Source organism: Microtus ochrogaster, chromosome 8, assembly GCF_000317375.1.
Source record: "Microtus ochrogaster isolate Prairie Vole_2 chromosome 8, MicOch1.0, whole genome shotgun sequence".
NCBI lineage: Eukaryota > Metazoa > Chordata > Mammalia > Rodentia > Cricetidae > Microtus > Microtus ochrogaster.
The window spans coordinates 20,007,015-20,023,165 of record NC_022015.1 but is presented as its reverse complement, the minus strand read 5'-3'; the positions used below and the strand labels follow the sequence as shown (position 1 = coordinate 20,023,165).

General features: G+C 51.2%; 2 protein-coding genes across 6 annotated transcripts; both read left to right on the top strand.

Annotated features, from left to right (window-relative positions):
* The first annotated feature begins 6 nt into the window (after nt 1–6).
* On the top strand, nt 7–11,736 carry Tbc1d10b (TBC1 domain family member 10B). The gene is made up of 9 exons (XM_005351285.1): nt 7–910; nt 3,897–3,996; nt 4,274–4,381; nt 4,480–4,586; nt 9,019–9,133; nt 9,259–9,324; nt 9,513–9,702; nt 10,002–10,156; nt 10,242–11,736. Exons 1-9 carry the CDS (start codon nt 18–20, stop codon nt 10,902–10,904), a joined length of 2,397 nt encoding a protein of 798 aa, XP_005351342.1. The 5' UTR covers nt 7–17; the 3' UTR covers nt 10,905–11,736.
* A 1,616-nt stretch (nt 11,737–13,352) lies between these two features.
* Nucleotides 13,353–15,636, top strand: Cd2bp2 (CD2 cytoplasmic tail binding protein 2). 5 transcript variants are annotated; one of them, XM_013347971.2, is made up of 7 exons: nt 13,353–13,427; nt 13,885–13,991; nt 14,181–14,316; nt 14,432–14,589; nt 14,692–15,127; nt 15,205–15,311; nt 15,387–15,636. In XM_013347971.2, the coding sequence occupies exons 2-7, from the start codon at nt 13,914–13,916 to the stop codon at nt 15,495–15,497; spliced, it is 1,026 nt and encodes a 341-aa protein (XP_013203425.1). In that variant the 5' UTR covers nt 13,353–13,427; nt 13,885–13,913; the 3' UTR covers nt 15,498–15,636. The 5 variants fall into 5 exon arrangements, with proteins under 5 accessions (XP_013203425.1, XP_005351340.1, XP_005351341.1 ...); XM_005351283.3 differs by having other exon boundaries at nt 13,354–13,413; XM_005351284.3 differs by having other exon boundaries at nt 13,418–13,474.
* The last annotated feature ends 515 nt before the right edge of the window (nt 15,637–16,151 follow it).

Sequence of the window (16,151 nt, the reverse complement as noted above, 5' to 3'; positions counted from 1 at the left end):
AGGGGCGGCCCACGGCTATGGAGACGGGCCCGGCGCCCCTGGTGGCCCCGCCGCGCCGTCACGGCGCCTCCGCTGCCCCTTCGCCTCCGCCCCGGGGCTCCCGGGCCGGGCCGGTACTAGTGGTGGCACCGGGACCGCCAGTGACTACGGCCACTTCTGCTCCCGTCGACCTGGTGGTCCCCGGGGAGGCTCAGCCCGCCTGGCTTCCAGGGTCGGCACAGACCACGGCCACGACGGCCACGGGCAGCACGCTGGTGGTGCTGACCCTGGAGGCCTCACCCGAAGCCGCGAAGACGCAAGAATCCCCTGCACCGGCGACAGAGGCAGGAGCGGAGACCTCGGTGGCCTTGGCTTCGGGAGCAGACGCTCCGAAGACGGAAGAGGCTCGAGCCTCGCCCGTCCCAGGACCAGGGACTCCAACTCGGACCCCTTCCAGAACGGCGCCTGGAGCCCTGACTGCCAAACCCCCGCTTGCCCCCAAGCCGGGAACCACAGTGGCTTCAGGAGTGACTGCACCGGGTGGAGCAGGACAGGTGACAGGTGGACATGGGGCTGCTACATCAGCATCCGCAGGGCCGGCGCCCGAGGACCCCTCGGGGCTTGTCCCAGGTCCTCCCGGGACGGGTGAGGCTCCGGTGGCTGTGGTGACGGTGACCCCAGCTCCAGAGCCTGTTGAAAACTTTCAAGACCTGGGCTCCACGTCCAGCCTCGGACCTGGCATCTCTGGGCCTCGAGGGCAGGCCCCGGACTCCCTGAGCTACTTGGATTCCGTGAGTCTCATGTCCGGGACCTTGGAGTCCTTGGCGGATGATGTGAGCTCCATGGGTTCAGACTCGGAGATAAATGGGCTGGCCCTGCGCAAGACGGACAAGTATGGTTTCCTTGGGGGCAGCCAGTACTCGGGCAGCCTGTGAGTACACGGTGGGCACTCCGTGGGGCTGCTGTGGAAACTGGGGTGGGGGGAAGGGAAGTGATGCCCCTGGCCAGGCCCGCCCCAGGGAGTCATTAGCAGGAGCTGTAGTGCCCAGAGCATCCTGGTGTGTCTGTGGCTTCAGAGTCCGGGATGAAGACAGTCACCTATGTGGGTTTAAGTCTAGACCTTGCCCTGGCCAGTGTCCTTGAGCTAGTGGCGCCCCTGTCCCTGTGCCTCGGTTTCCCCTGTGAACTGAAGGGTTGAGCGAGATGATACCTGCTAAGCAGTGAAGCTGCTCGCTGCTTGGTATGAAACCATTACTAAAAGGTCAGATACTCTGGAAGATTGATTGGACCGGGTTCTGTAGAGATCTTGGGTCCCTGAGGGCAGGAAGGATGCCGGCGCCTTCAGAAAAGCAGCAGGCAGAATGGTGGGGTGAGGAAGTCTGGTTGATGGAGGGGAGGCCCTGAAGGCAGGGCTCCTGGGACAGGGCAGGCTGTCTTTTCACTGAAGGCAAGGGGTGGGGGTGGCCTCTTCCCCATTTCCTCATCTCCCCTGCCCTAGTCGAGCTTTCCTAGTTCCTTCCAGGGAGGGGCCTGAGTCACTCCTAAGGTGGGGGTGTGATCGCTCTGCCTTCTTCCTTCCCCCTCTCTGGATCCTACCATTGTTTCTGTGCTCCCTTAACCTGCTGCTGGTCAGTAACCTGGTTAGCTCAGCCTAGAGCATCGCCTGGGGACGCGGGAGCCAGGCCTGTGCTGAGCAGACTCAAGTCGTACTTTGAAGGCACTCATCTGGAGGGAATGCCTAAACTGATGGTTTCAGTACAGTTGCTTGGGTTAAGCCTAGAGACCAGAGGGTTTTGTGAGCACCTGGATGTGAGACTTCTGCTGAGGAGCCTGTCAGTCAGGAAGATGGCTGGGAGTAATCTAGGCAGGGCTTATAAGCTAAGCAAACTCAGAAAACTTGACTGGGCACAGGTGGAACTCTGACTGAAGTTTGATGCTGATCCTTTCTCCTGCACTCTTTTCAGCTCATAAGAAACAAAACTAGCACACTTGAGTTGCCTCCCTCAAATAGTGTGGATCTGTGTGAGTAGTGGACATTTCTCAGTACTAGTCAGAGGAACTTGGGTCAAATTCAGTTTTAGAATATTGCTCCTGTGTCAGGCACTGTGCTGGGTGCTATTTCTCTTTTTGTAACTTTGTCACTTTAGAGTCTGTCTTCCATGCCAGAGGAATTAGCATAAACACTTTCTCTTACAGGGTAAAGTCCACACTCTTCAGCTTTCACGCTGGCACCGTACTGCTCAGCCATGCCAGCCACTTTGGTCTCAGCGCCAATCTGCCAGGCTCTGTACTAAATTAGTAGTGGATTATTCAGGCCTCTTCACCTGCCAGGGACGCTCTTCTTCCCCTTCTCTTCCATCTTTTTCTTTGCTCCTTCTGGTACACTTCTGATCGCCTTTCCTTCAGGAAGCCTTCCGCTGATACCTGCTGTGCTCATAATACTAATGCTTGTGTGAGTTTTTATCATTGCATTTCTCGTGTCAGAGTGGACGTGGCTCCCCTTTCTGTTTTGGTTTGATCAGTGTTTATGTATGTAGTGTTTCACCTGTATGCGTGTCTGCACACGGCATGCATCATGTGCTTGTAGTGCCCGGGGAGACACAGAGCTTCAGGTCCTCTGAACTACATTTTCTGCAGACCTTCCTTAGCTGCCATGTGGGTGCTGGGAACTGGACCCTGGTTCTCTGCAAGAACATCCAGTTTCTTAGAGCTGAGCCTTCTCTCCAGCCATTCCTCCTTTTGTAAGCTGCAGTGTTCCTAAGGGCAGGAAGGCACCTTCATCTTCCCACCTCTGAGAGTGGAACTGATTTAGGGCGTCTCTGTTTAGGGAATGCCTAGCTCAAAATAAATCAATATACAAAAAGCTCCTATTTAACAGTCTTTTTATGCTCTTTTTTTGTTGTTTTGTTTTTCGAGACAGGGTTTCTCTGTGTAACAGCTCTGGCTGTCCTGAAACTCTCTTTGTAGACCAGGCTGGCTTTGAACTCACAGAGACCCCACCTGCCTCTGTCTCCCAAGTGCTAGGATTAAAAGACTTGCACCACCAATGCCTAACTTTGCATTTTTCTTATTAGTTCTCATAACTGTAGATAGTGGCATCCCGTTTATAGCTGAGGGCGACCCACAGGTTACACACGTCAGGGCTTCCAGCTCTAAGAGACAGAAATGGGTCTTGACTTAGTCTGTGGAATTTCTAAAACCTATTCTTGCACTTCCATTTCATTCTCCTGGAACTGGTTCTTGTAAGTAGCCAACCATTGCCAGACAGATGGGGGCATCTTGAACACGGAGCTGACAGAACAGTACCAGGGCAAGAGAGTTCATTTGCTTGGGAATCTGGGGAGGTTGTAAAGAGGAGAGGAAGTCACAGATGGTCTAAGAAATCTCGTAAGGTCATTACGAATACTGACTGAGCCCCCTGCTATAGCACCTTACAGGTCCTTTCAGGTAGATATTGTTATTTTCTCTACCTTACAAATGAGGAAATTGAGGCTTAGGAAAATTAAGTGACTTCTCAAGGTCACACAATGAATAAATGGTAAAACTAGAACTTAGATCCAGATGTAATGCAAAAATGTGGCTTAAGTTTAAATACCATTATTTTTGCAATGCTAGGACTGAATTTAGGGCCTTTGACATGCAAGATAAGCACAATACCACCGAGCTGCGTCACTAGCCAGAATGTATCTTCAGTATTACCAAAATTGGATGTGTCAGAAATGGGATTTAAATTCTGTGTGTAAAGATCTAGTAGAGAAGGAAGTCCTTAAAGTGTGGCGGACAAGGCTTTGGATGGCCAACTATTCAGACATCTGGATGGCACAATTTCTAGTTTCTCAGTTGAGCCTGAGGCAGCTGGCTGGCTCAGTTTCCCCAGTAGCCCACTGACGTCTTCCCTACTTACCCTGACTCTACAGAGAGAGCTCTATTCCTGTGGATGTGGCTCGGCAACGGGAGCTCAAATGGCTGGAAATGTTCAATAACTGGGATAAGTGGCTGTCACGGCGTTTCCAGAAGGTTTGAGGGCTGTGTGGTGGGTTGGACAATGTGTGAGGGTGGGGGAGGGGCAATGCTGATGGAAAGCCCAGGAAACTAATAATATCTGCCCTCCTAACACATTGAAGATCAGTGGTGCTGAGCCTTGGGAGGAGCTTTAAACTGTAGCCAGGCCAGGTCCAGCTTTGTCACAGCTGGCACGTGGGAGGAATGTCTCTGGGAGCCTGATGGCTAGTGGGGAAAGCTTGGAGAATATTCCAGTCCTGAAGCTGTCATCCCTGATGCTACTCTGCCTTAGGTAAAACTGCGCTGCCGGAAAGGGATCCCCTCTTCTCTCAGAGCCAAGGCCTGGCAGTACCTGTCTAATAGCAAGGAACTCCTGGAGCAGAACCCGGGCAAGTTTGAGGTTTGTGCAACTCCGAGGTCTGGGGACACATGGCACTGTCTTTGCAGGAGAACTCAGTTCTCCTGGATCCTGAGGTAACCCCTGCTGTCCCATTGTAGGAGCTGGAACGGGCCCCTGGGGACCCCAAGTGGCTGGATGTGATTGAGAAGGACTTACATCGCCAGTTCCCTTTCCATGAAATGTTTGCTGCTCGAGGAGGGCATGGGTAAGAGCTAACTATGTGGGTCAGTAAGCAGACATCTGTGGAAGGTTCTGAGTAGATACAAGGCTTGGTCCAAGCAATTCTTGCTCTCTAGGGCTCTTAGAGGAGTGAATGACAATCGATTGAGTATCAAGTAGTGATAAAAGAAGTGTCTGATGAGGGAGAGTCTAATGCGGGTCTTTGTGTAGCAAATCAAGGACTATTGAGGTTCTATTTGTGCTGGGTTTTGAAAGATAGTTGGGGCTAGGGCAGGGCAGGGTTTTCCTTCATAGGAACTCTATAAGCAGTATCTGGATAGTGGGGTTCTGTAGTGCTGAATCTGGAAGTTTGGGCCAGATCACTAAAAGCCAAGGCACTTGGATTTTGTTCTGTAGGTTAAGCTTCGTCAAGATGAAATACAGGTACCACTCCTTATTAGTATACAAGGTGACCTTTCTGCTGTGTTGGAGCTCACGTTAGGCAAGTGTTCTACCACCGAGCTACGTTCTCAGTCCTAGATGAACATTTTTCTTTATGTAATATAAAAACAGTATTATATATTTGTTTTTTCTTTGAGATAGGGTCTGACTATATAGATCATACTGGCTTCAAAAATCAGATCTATCTCTGCCACCCAAATGCTGGGATTATAGATAGGTATGTACTGCCATGTCTAGCTTAAATAAATAATCATCGTTTAACAAATAACAATTGAGTACTACTCTGTCAGGCACTATTCCAGCCACAGATGGCTGCAATGACCCCAAACCCCCAAACTGTCTTCCTGTGGGAATAGGCAGTCCCACATGAAGGAAAGTATGTTGTACGTGAGGTAGTGGAGAGGACTTTAGCACACTAAAGGAGAATGGAGGGCTGGAGATGGCTCAGAGGTTAAGAGCACTGACTGCTCTTCCAGAGGTCCTGAGTTGAATTCCCAGCAACCACATGGTGGCTCACAGCCATCTATAATGAGATCTGGTGTCCTCTTCTGGCATGCAAGCATACGTGGAAGGAATGTTGTATACATAATAAATAAATAAATCTAAAAAAAAGGGGGGAGAATGGAGAGCGTGTGGGGACAGAAGGTATGACAGACATGCTACCTACTAGTCAAGACCAGAGAGGTGCGGGGAAAAGGGGTTTGGGTTATGTCAGAAGTTTTAGGGTCAGGCTTGGTAGCTCATGCCTATAGTCTCAGGTGGACTTTTGTGGGTTGGGGTGGGGGCTGGGCATAAAATCAATACTTAGGAACCTGAGGCAGGAGGATTGTCATGACTTTAAGGTCAGCCTAACATACATCTTGAGTTCCAGGACAGTTTGACTAGAGTAAGACTGTAGCAAAGTAGGAGGGGGGTTGTTTTTTGTTCATTTGTTTGTTTTGAGACAGGGTTTTTCTGTAGCTTTGGTGCCTGTCCTGGAACTAGTTCTTGTAGACCAGGCTGGCCTTGAACTCACAGAGATCTGCCTGCCTCTGCTTCCTGGAGTGCTGGGATTAAAGGCAGCTAGGAGGGCCTTGTTTATTGGACATCCAGGGAATGTAGGCAGGTTGGGTACCCACTATATTATAAGTCTGGATTTCAGTAAAAGAGTTTATATTGGGAATAAGTTAGGGATTGAAAGTGTGCTTATGGAGGGATTAGACTCACAGGGGACTCAATGTGATCACAAAGCTGTAAGTATAGCTCAAAAGGAAGGTGTGACCTAGTGTGGTGGTGCACACTTTTATTTTAATTCCAGTACTGGGTAGGCAGAGGCAGGTGAATTCCTGTGAGTTTTATTTATTATTTTTTAAATATTTATTTATTTACTATGTATACAATATTCTTTCTGCGTGTATGCCTGAAGGCCAGAAGAGGGCACCAGACCTCATTTCAGATGGTTGTGAGCCACCATGTGGTTGCTGGGAATTGAACTCAGGAACTTTGGAAGAGCAGGCAATGCTCTTAACCACTGAGCCATCTCTCCAGCCCCTCCCCCCTGTGAGTTTTAGACCAGCCAGGCATGCATAGTGAAACCTGTCTCAAAAAAAAAAAAAAAAAAAAAAAAAAAAGGCTAAACAAGCAAGACTTGAGCCCTGAAGTAGCAGTGTGTTGGTGTTGGGAATGAGACTATGAAAAATTACAGAGAGGGCATTTAGGACTCGAAGCTATAGAGAGAAGAGGAGAGCCTCACTTCTAAAGCAACATGAAAAATAACCTCGAGAATCCACTTCAGGAAATGGTGCTGAGGATGAGTAAATCCAAATCTGAGAACTAACTTGGATGTAACACTATGTAAGTCAGTAGTGACTTCTTTTGAGACAGTCTTGCAGTTCTGAAAATCTTCCTGCCTCAGCCTCTCCCGTCCTGGGGTTAAAAGTGTGAGCCACTACAGCGGGCTTATTAATGATCTGATGAAGGCAGTTTTGTGAGGAACAATAGGCAAGTGCCTGCCAAAAGTGTAGGAGGAAGATCACAGGAGACAGTGAGAGTGTTTTCTAGAGCACCCTGGCTGACGAGGTAAAGAAAGAAAGAGTTTGTTCTTTGGAGAGGAGAGTGGGATTAAGGGACACAAGTGAGAGCCAGTGAGGTGGCTCACAAGCCTGTCAGCTTCAGTGAGTAAAAATAAGAAGAGACAGCAGGCCTGGACATGTAGCTCAGTGCTAGAGTGCTTGCTTGCCTAGCATGCACAAGGCACTGGGTTCAAACCTAGCACTGCAAAAGAAATAAAGACTTAAAAAACAGATTATTACTAGGCTGATTTAATGATTTAATAGAAGAACGGATGAAGCCGAAAAGATGGCACAGTAATAGCTGAAAGAAAGGCTGGGATCTCGTCATAGGCGGAGGGGTGGATATGGTCGAGGCTACATTTTTATGTGCCTGGTACCAGAGGATGTCAGAAGAGGTGCGGGACCATCTGGAACTGGAGTTACAGATGGTTGTGAGTCACCATGTATGTGGGTACTGGGAGCTGAACTTGGGTCCTTTGCAAGAGCAAAAAGTGCTCTTAACTACTGAGCCGTCTCTCCAGCCCCCAGTATTTTGTTAGTGTTAGTTCAATATGGGCTACTTTTATTACATAAAATAATCAGCATTGTCAGATATGTTATTTCGTTTGTATTTTGAGAATTAAATACCAAAATAAGTAAATAGGGGTGGGACACAGTTCATTCAAGTAGAATGCTTGTCTAGCATACATGGTTCTGAGTGACTCTCAGCCCCACAGGAAACAAGTGTGATGGTGCACACCTTTAATCCTGGTACTGGAGAGAGGGCGGTAGGACGATCAGAAATTCAGGATCAGGTTAGAACAAGGGCTACATGAAACCCCACCTCAAATTTTTAAATAGTGATGTAGTTGCAGATAAGATATAAATGGGGGCTGGGCGGTGGTGGCGCACGCCTTTAATCCCAGCACTCTGGAGGCAGAGGCAGGCGGATCTCTGTGAGTTCGAGACCAGCCTGGTCTGCAAGAGCTAGTTCCAGGACAGGCTCCAAAACCACAGAGAAACTCTGTCTCGAAAAACCAAAAAAAAAAAAAAAAAAGATATAAATGGTCACATATGAATGACTGGATTTGGGGTGGTGCTAATGTAAGCAGTATTAGCAGTATGACTGGAAGCAGGGAGATCTGGAAGGTTAATAGATATTTTGGGACAAGAGATAGAGGTCAGCCGGGCGATGGTGGCACACGCCTTTAATCCCAGCACTCGGGAGGCAGAGGCAGGAGGATCTCTGTGAGTTCGAGACCAGCCTGGTCTACAGAGTTAGTTCCATGACAGGCTCCAAAGCCACAGAGAAACCCTGTTTCGAAAAAGCAAAAAAAAAAAAAAAAAAAAAGAGAGAGAGAGAGAGATAGAGGTCAGAGAAGGAAGTAGCTGTGGAGTGGGGAAAGAACAGGTGTCCATGAAGTTCGTGATATGGTATGGCTCAGACTTGCTGGCTACCCTTTGAGAAGCTGTTTTGGAGTAGATGGAAATATCAGATATGAAGGAACTCTGCAAAGAAAAGAAGGCTAGGACACAGATCTGGTTCAGTGTAGAGATAAGAGTAAGAAGTGGCATACATCTGGTTTCCTGGCCTTTAAGAACCAGGACTACTGGATATGCTAAGAGGTCTGATAAAATCCAGTGAAACAGATAACCCTCTTGATTGACTGTCCTGGGTTTAAACACACTTGCTTCCAGAGAAGGGCTAATATTGTGGTTATTGATAAGTTCCTGGAGAAAATAACCATGATTGCTTTGGGGGTGGTTATAGGTCAAGGAGGAAATGGGTAGGAAGCTTATGGGGTATGCAGCCAAGGATGAAAGGCTAGGACCTAGAATGCTTTGCTGAGCCTCTGGTACGCAGGTCTGGGAAGGTAGATGGCTAAGTGGTAGTAAAGATCTGAGATTAGCTTGGAACTTGTAGGAGAGTTCTGGTCCAGGGGCAGGGGCAGGTTTGATGATTGCCATCTTCTGCACTCCCCTTAGGCAACAGGACCTGTACCGAATCCTGAAGGCCTATACCATCTACAGGCCTGACGAGGGCTACTGTCAGGCCCAGGCCCCAGTGGCTGCTGTGCTGCTCATGCACATGCCTGCGGAGGTCAGCATATGTGGACCTGGTTGGGGTGGGGGTGAGAAGATCTTGGCATACCATGGTGATGGGAGAGCTGCCTACTCCCTGCTTCTCAGGCCCCATCCCTGCCTCCTTGTTCTTGCCCTTCTTAGCAAGCCTTTTGGTGCCTGGTACAGATCTGCGACAAGTACCTCCCAGGTTACTACAGTGCAGGGCTGGTGAGTGTCTGGAAGCTGGGTGCCCTGGGGCTGTGACCTTCCCCAAGGCTGCCTTAGGTCCTTGCCTTGCCTCATTTGTCCTTCTGTTCCTCTACCACTGAGGTTAAGATACCCTCTTAGGTTTGATTGTACTGAGGGGAACATAGCAAGCCAGACCCATTTCTCATGGCTCTTCCCACCACTTCTAGGAGGCCATTCAATTGGATGGAGAGATCTTTTTTGCGCTCCTGCGCCGGGCTTCCCCACTGGCACATCGGCATCTTCGGCGGCAGCGCATTGACCCTGTGCTCTACATGACAGAATGGTTCATGTGCATCTTTGCTCGCACCCTCCCGTGGGCTTCAGTGCTGCGTGTCTGGGACATGTTTTTCTGTGAAGGTATTTCAGTGGCTGCCTAGGCTCGGGGGCTAGGATTTGTCACATTACTGGTGGCCCATGGACAAAAGTATTGTTGGGCCTAGGCTTTATAATAAGCAATCTGCAAATAGGGAAAACAGGACCCATCTTGATTCAAGCCACGAACCTAGAGTCTGTTTGCCCTCCAAGAAACCTGCAACCTATAGCAACTTTCTTCACCTGTAAGGTGGGCAGTTAACAGCAACAGGGGCTGTCTTTCCTATATGAGAAAGGCTAAGATCCTGGACCTGATCTCTTTGTGCCCCTCTCTGACCCTGTAGGCGTTAAGATCATCTTCCGAGTGGCTCTTGTCTTGCTGCGACACACATTGGGTTCTGTGGAAAAGCTGCGCTCCTGTCAAGGCATGTATGAAACCATGGAGCAGCTTCGAAACCTGCCACCACAGTGTATGCAGGAGGACTTCCTGGTGCATGAGGTAGGCCTTGAGCCTCAGCACACCTTGGTCTCTTCAGCCCATATCCAAACCCATCTATACTCTGGCTCCCGTGTCTTCTGTCTAGGTAACCAACCTCCCAGTGACAGAAGCATTGATTGAGCGGGAGAATGCAACCCAGCTGAAGAAGTGGCGGGAAACTAGGGGAGAGCTGCAGTACCGGCCCTCACGGCGACTACATGGCTCCCGAGCTATCCATGAGGAGCGCAGGCGGCAGCAGCCACCCCTGGGCCCTTCCTCCAGCCTCCTCAGCCTCCCTAGTCTTAAGAGCAGAGGCTCCCGGGCAGCTGGAGGGGCTCCTTCCCCACCACCTCCTGTCCGCAGGGCTAGTGCTGGCCCTGTTCCTGGGGCTGTCGTCACTGCTGAGGGACTACACCCATCCCTTCCTTCACCTACTGGCAACAGCACCCCACTAGGCACCAGTAAGGAGACCCGGCGGCAGGAGAAAGAGCGGCAGAAACAGGAGAAAGAGCGGCAGAAACAGGAGAAAGAGCGGCAGAAACAGGAGAAAGAGCGAGAGAAGGAGCAGCAAAGACAGGAAAAAGAGCGGCAAAAATGGGAAAAGGAACAAGAGAAGGAACAGCAGAAGCAGGAGAAGGAGCGGCAGAAACAGGAGAAGAAAGGCCAAGGCCGGAAACTTTCCTTGCGTCAAAAGGCAGATGGGCCTCCAGCACCCCATGATGGTGGAGACAGGTCAGCAGCTGAAGCCCGGCAGGATGCTTACTTCTGACCTCTTGCTGGGTCTGGATGACATGGCCCTCTTCCTTTTTCCTCAGTCAAGAGCAGACCTAGCAGGGGTGTTCTCCCAGCTCCCTTGGCAGGCTCTTCCTTTTTCTGAGGAAAGTGGCTTGATTCCCCTGACTCCTTGCCAGCTGCTGATCCCTACATGGCCTGGACAGCCACAGTGCATGGGACAGTTATATTTCCTAGGGTAGCAGTGACCAAGTCTGGAGACTCTTTCGTCCAGTTAGGCTCAGCTCGGTCTCTGTCACTCCTACGGACTCCTTCTGGGGCACTGTCTGAATTTGCCTTTTGTCACCACAGGGTGACTCTGGCAATGACAGCAGTTGCAGATTCTTACACTCCAGCGGCTTCCCTTAGATGGTGGAGCTAGGTTCCTTTTCCTGTTGTGGGGCCCTGCCTGTCACCCCACTGGGGGCCAAGGCTATTTTTTCTCTCCTGGATATCCTTGTGTTGTAATTATGTACAGAAGGTCAGGTTGGCCTGGGGTGGGGTGCTCTGACCTGTGTTCCACAGTGCTCCTGTACTCCAGTTTATTTAAGGGGACGTGAAGTTGTCCTCCGTTTCCTTCCCCACTGTGTCCTGCTCTCCCTCCTGACCCACTTGCTTTGTACGCTCAAGCCTCTCTGCCGCCTCATTAGGAAGCCTGTCTTTCACTTTGTTCCTTTCCAGCTGTCAAGTCCCTCTCTGAGTAAGGGTCTTCCCTTGAGTACAGGGGGTGGAACCCAATGTTTACATTCTCTTCTGTCTTGGTCCCCATCCCAGTGGCGGTTTTGTGGCGCTTTGAGGAACCGGAAAAAGAACCTGCTGTTATACCTGGATCTGTCTCCTGCCTTGTTATTTAAAGAGGGCTTTGGGGTAAGGGGAGGGAGCCAGGAAGAAAGTCTGAGTCTCCATTCTCATTCTGACCTTAGCGGGTACGTCTAGACTACCCAAGCGTAGCGGTCCAGCTCCTGCCTCAGCTTTGCTTGGGATCTGCTGCCTCCACTATCACTGGCTTCCTGGGGCCCTCTGCACAGCTCAGAGCACTGAGATCCCCTTTCCAACATGCTTGTGCACTCCTGGAAGCTGACGGGGACTGCAAAGCCAGTCTTCAGGTTCTTGGTCAGCAGCTTGGTGCACTTCCTGGTACTGGGCTTCTAGGGTGGACTAGCTGTCTTCAGTTCATCTCTGCAGGTGCACACAACCAATCATCCAATTCTTGTTTTCTGTGGCTACCTTGTAGTGTCATCGGCCACCCCAGATTCTACCCAGGGGTCAGGATAGTAAAGGGATGGGGTCCTCTGGTCCTAAGGTGGAGCTCCTCATGGCAGGCAGTTCTCAGCAGGATTAGGCTCAGGGGTGTGTGATCTCTAGGTAGAAGAGGAAGTTCCCTCCGGGATGAAACAGCAGTGCTAAGAGCTGGTGTTTCAGGATCCTTTCTGTATAGCAAGATGCCCTCCTGGTCTAGGACCTGCGTTCTGTGTCCATGGAAGAAACTGAGGACACACTTCCAAAAAAATTTGGTCGTGATTCAGAATGGAGAAAATCCTGCAAGGGAAAGGTGTGGTCCATCTGGCCGCCCTCATTCACCTACTGCAGGATCACCTGAGCTATCTTGCCTGGGGGTGGAGGTGTTCCCAAGAGCTCCAGATCTAGACCTGCTGTCTGAGATTTTACCTGGCTCCACCTTTGCAGGAGCCAGCTTCCAGCACCTCGGCAGTTTGCTAAGGGGCGAAGTAGACTTCACTTGGTAACTTGTTCAAGATCTTTTCTGGGTGAACCAGAGAGCAGGGCGCTATGGACTTCTGCCTGGGTACTGGGCGCCGATGTCAGTGCCACTTCCTGTTATGGCTGTTCCACTGCAAAAACTAGGAACTGAGTAGGGAAGACATGGGGCAAATGACTTCCAGGGTCCTAAAAGCTAGGTTTGAAAAGTGCCGAAGTGCTGACAATCAGAAATAGGACTCAGGAAGAAAAGCAAGGGTTTTTGTTTGTTGTTTTTAAGAGACGGTTTCACGTATCACCGATTGGCCTTAATCTCGCGACAATAATTCTGCCTGTTTCCCTGGTGCTGGGACTGTCAAGTTTGGAACGCAGGGTTTCTATTGAATGCTGTTGGGCGCAAAGAACCCTATCTATAAAGTCAAACTGGAACCCACAGCCTCCGCTCGGCTTTGTCCCTCCATCCAGGTCTTGGGCACCTATTTAAGCAGACAGAGCGCCACGTCCCCAGCAGAACCTCCATTGTAGAGGAATAATAAACACTTCCCGCCATCCTCAAGCGGGCGAGGCAGGTACGGGAGTTCACGTGAGCCTACGTCACTTCCTTCGAAGACTGCCTTAGCTAATGGCTTACATCCGCCAGTACCGACAGTCTTTAGGCGAGGAGTGAAACCACTTCCGGCCCTCATGGCGCCCTCCAGAGTCTCCTTCCGGGTGATGGAGGCGTGTGGCCCGGATGTAATACTGGCGAAGGCATCTTTCCTTTTCTTCCCCGCCTGGCTCTTGGTTCCTAGGTGAGCGCCGGCCGGTAAGAGTACTGTTCGGATACCTGCGGATTTGCTTCCTCTGTAACTTGTACGTCGAATGTGACGTGGTCGAGTTGGTTGCTGCGTGGAGCTGGGGGTTCGAAGCAACTAGGGCGCCAGCTCTTGGGTCCGACCGGCCTCTGAGGGCACTCGGGTGGGAGAGCTGGTTGAGCTCTGTAGCCCGGACTGGTAGGGAGCGATGACGTCCTGGAGCCCTTTCCTGGGTGGGATACCCACAGGGTCCACGCGGGGGCGGAGGTCCTTCACGTATCCTCCCTTCAGCGCCTCCGAATTGCAAAACCAGTACCGGACGTCCTGCCTGCTGGCTCTTTCTGATGGTTTAGTGATCCTTCCTCTCTCAAGCGGGACCTGGCACTTAGCAAGAAAATGTATGTGGTAACTGGGCACTCTCGCCGCCGGCTCTCCTCCCCTAATTTCCTTACCCTATCTTTATCCTAGGTCCAGCTGGAGGAAGTGTTCTGCCAGTCATGCCAAAGAGGAAAGTGACTTTTCAAGGAGTAGGAGATGAGGATGATGAAGATGAACTCAGTATTCCCAAAAAGAAGGTGAGATGATGAGACTCCTGAGTACTGTGGATCATTGAGGGGAAATAAGAGGGAGGCGTCTGATGGGAGGAAGAAAGAGTTTTCCCCGGTGCACTGGTTTGGAAGGTTTCCTGTTTGGATACAGGTCCTAGAATATTTGGGAAACTAGCCAGTCGGTTGCAATTCTCATTTGCTACTTCCTACTCACAGTTGGTGGACCCTGTGGCTGGAGCAGGGGGTCCTGGGAGCCGCTTCAAAGGCAAACACTCTTTAGACAGTGATGAGGAGGATGACGATGACGAAGGCTCCAGCAAGTATGATATCCTGGCCTCAGAGGATGTGGAAGGTGCGCTATTCCCGAAGTTAGCTGTGTTGGGGGGACAGGTCAGAGTGTGGAGGGGGGAGGTGTGCCTGTTTGGTTTTTGCATGCCTCGCATGGGACCCCCATGTCTTTGGTGCAGGTCAGGAAGCAGCTACTCTCCCTAGTGAGGGGGGTGTGAGGATCACACCCTTCAACCTACAGGAAGAGATGGAGGAAGGCCACTTTGATGCTGACGGCAACTACTTCCTGAACCAGGACGCGCAGATCCGAGACAGCTGGCTGGACAACATTGACTGGGTGAGGCCCAGGAGTTCTTTTGGCTGAGGCCGTGAAATGCAGGTGGTGGGCCTGGGCCCTGGTGGAAGTTTGCAGGAAATAAGAATTACCTTTCACCTACAGATGAAGATCAAGGAGCGGCCACCTGATAAGCACCAGGTTTCAGACTCAGAGGAGGAAGACGGCGTGGGGCAGACTCCAATGAGTGCCCAAGCCCTCCTGGAGGGACTTTTAGAGCTGTTGTTGCCAAGAGAGACAGTGGCTGGGGCACTTAGGCGACTGGGGGCCCGAGGAGGTGGCAAAGGGGACAGTAAGGGGACTGGACGGCCCAATTCCCCACAGCGCCTAGACCGGCTCTCTGGGTTGGCTGATCAAATGGTGGCTCGCGGCAATCTTGGTGTGTACCAGGAAACAAGGGAACGGTTGGCCATGCGACTGAAGGGGTTGGGGTGTCGGGCCCAGGGATCCCATGACCCCACGCCTCCACCCTCCCTGGACATGTTTGCTGAGGAAGTGACAGAGGGGGAACTGGAAACCCCAACCCCTACCCTTAAAGGAGGTAAGTGTGGAAGGCACAGGAGGACAGTGTGGGCAGGAGACTGAGCACTTGAGGCCCTGCTACCTTTGTTGTTCTAGACGCAGAGGCCGTGGGCGATGGTCTGATGGACGTGATGTGGGAATATAAGTGGGAGAACACGGGAGATGCTGAGCTGTACGGACCGTTCACCAGTGCCCAGATGCAGGTGAGTCCCTTCCGACCTCACCTCCCCGTCCCAGCTTCTGTCACCTCTCTTCAGCTTTGTCCTTTCTTTCTGCAGACCTGGGTGAGTGAGGGCTACTTCCCGGATGGTGTTTATTGCCGGAAGCTGGACCCTCCAGGTGGTCAGTTCTACAATTCCAAACGCATTGATTTTGATCTCTACACGTGAGCCTGCTAAAGGTCCAGTGTGGCAGCCCCTTCGTTCTTGGACTTGGCAGAGGAAGCGCCAGCTGCCCTGGGCAGTGAGGATATTGGAGGCTACTTTCCAGCCAGTTTTTCTTTCCCAATAAAAGCCTTGAGTGTATGCGCATCAGGGCCTGGACTGTGCTGAGAGCCTGGAGCCAGGAGTCAGGGTTTCTCCTGAGCCTCTCCTCAGGTGCTTTTCCCCGTGTCTCGGACCAGCTCAGTTTGTTCTTCACCTTTGGTGGCAGTGGTAGGGCCCGTCCGGCAACCTGTGACTTGCCATGTAAAATTCCCTCAGTCACTCTTCTCCCATCTCCCCGCAAGTCCTGCTCTGCTGACCTTTGGCTTTTAGGACTTAGATTCTCTGGCTTGTCAGCCCTCTTGCTACTGGGACATGTGGAAGAATTTGAGACCCTATTGAGAGTGTACAGGAAGCCTCTTAAACATGGAAGCTCCTCTTCCCTCTCATCCGGTTTTTCTGTCCCTTGCAGTAGTTCCCATGGCTCATAGGTGAAGTGTACACTCAATAGCTTTTCAAAGCTGCTTGGTCCACCATGCAGTATAGAGGCACAGAGAGGGGCAGTGACTTCCTGGAGATCACACAGTAAATTAGAGAGCTGGCCCAGACCCAGTGAATTGC